Consider the following 1,363-nt stretch of genomic DNA (forward strand, 5'->3'; position numbering starts at 1 on the left):
TCCAGAGACTCTTCACTGACCAGAGTTTAAATCTGTTTCTTGTTCTTCAGTTTTTATCACTTATCACCTACATTTGCATGATAAACGTCTCGTCGAAACTCCCCTCTCTTTGCTGCTACAGGTGAGGATGAAAAAGCTCCCAGGCAGCCCGGCTGCGCACGGCGCGCCACACCTGTCCTATATGGAGACTTTTGGAGTGAGACAGGTGAGGCTGAAGCCCCGCCCACTGCCAGGTTTCAGTCCGACTTGTTTTTAAGGAGCAGCCGTTGCTGTCAAAACTCTGTCGCTGCTGTTTTAAGTTATTACACCGAGTCTGGGAGTTGGAACAACCACATCAGCAACAACAACAACAACAGCAGCAGCAACAATCATGCCGAGGCGATCAACGCAGGAATGGATCCGCTTATCCCTGCGCACTCCGGGCATCCTGATCTTCGGGATGGTCATGGCTCCGTGCGGCTGGATCCTGGACCTCACCGCCACCGTGGCCCCAAACTGGAGGACCATCAGTAACGTCCCGAACACCCCAGACGACCAGTTCATCCAGCAGGGCATCTGGGACATCTGCAGGGCCACCTCCACCAACACCAGAGAGGAGTGCAGCCTGCAGGACACCACTTACTTCGGCAACCAGATCATCGAGGTGGCCCAGGGTTTGATGGTTGCCTCCCTCATCGTGACTCTGCTCGGGCTGGCCGTGGCCATCCCGGGGGTCCGCTGCTGGAAAGACAGGCCTAACTGGACGGTGGCCGGCTTGGGCGGGCTGTTGATCTTCCTCTCGGGCGTCATGACTATCATCCCCATCGCCTGGTACACCCACATCCTCGAGTCAATCACCACCGTGACTCCACTCGCAACTGTGCGCGTCGGCTACTGCATCATCCTGGGCTTCATCGGTGGGATATTTGAGATCCTGGGCGGCTTCGTCATGTTCATCGGGATCTGCCGGTGCTGCGGGGGTAAGAACCGAGGGGAGGTCCGGGTGGAGGAGGTCGCGAATCGGTTCAGCCACCAGAAGCCACCGCCAAGACGAGTTGACGTGCCGAGCCTGAACCGGGCCAGGAGCAGCGCCAGCAGCAGTGTGCCCTACTCCAAGGACTCCATGGATGAAGACGTGTCCTTCCCCCGAGCCAAGAGCCCCGCAGCCCGGTCTGTCAACACGTCCTACAGCGGCAGACCCTACGACGCAGATCTATAAAACATCTGAAGACGCACAAAAATAACGCAAGAGAGGAAACACCTTGAAGATGGACATTTGGACAAGGGACTGAGAGAGGAAAATAATCTAGAAAGAAGAAATGGTAATTGACTTTATAACATCACAAATCTAGCTCACCATAATAAAACTGTATAATGTCCTGGA

General features: G+C 55.2%; 1 protein-coding gene across 1 annotated transcript; it reads left to right on the forward strand.

The window, feature by feature from the left end:
- The first annotated feature begins 286 nt into the window (after positions 1 to 286).
- On the forward strand, positions 287 to 1,363 carry LOC146308234 (claudin-23-like). The gene has a single exon (XM_084746556.1). The coding sequence runs from the start codon at positions 371 to 373 to the stop codon at positions 1,196 to 1,198; it is 828 nt and encodes a 275-aa protein (XP_084602682.1). The 5' UTR covers positions 287 to 370; the 3' UTR covers positions 1,199 to 1,363.

This window comes from Lutjanus erythropterus, chromosome 20 (assembly GCF_056507025.1).
Source record: "Lutjanus erythropterus isolate fLutEry1 chromosome 20, fLutEry1.hap2, whole genome shotgun sequence".
Taxonomy (NCBI): Eukaryota; Metazoa; Chordata; class Actinopteri; order Lutjaniformes; family Lutjanidae; genus Lutjanus; species Lutjanus erythropterus.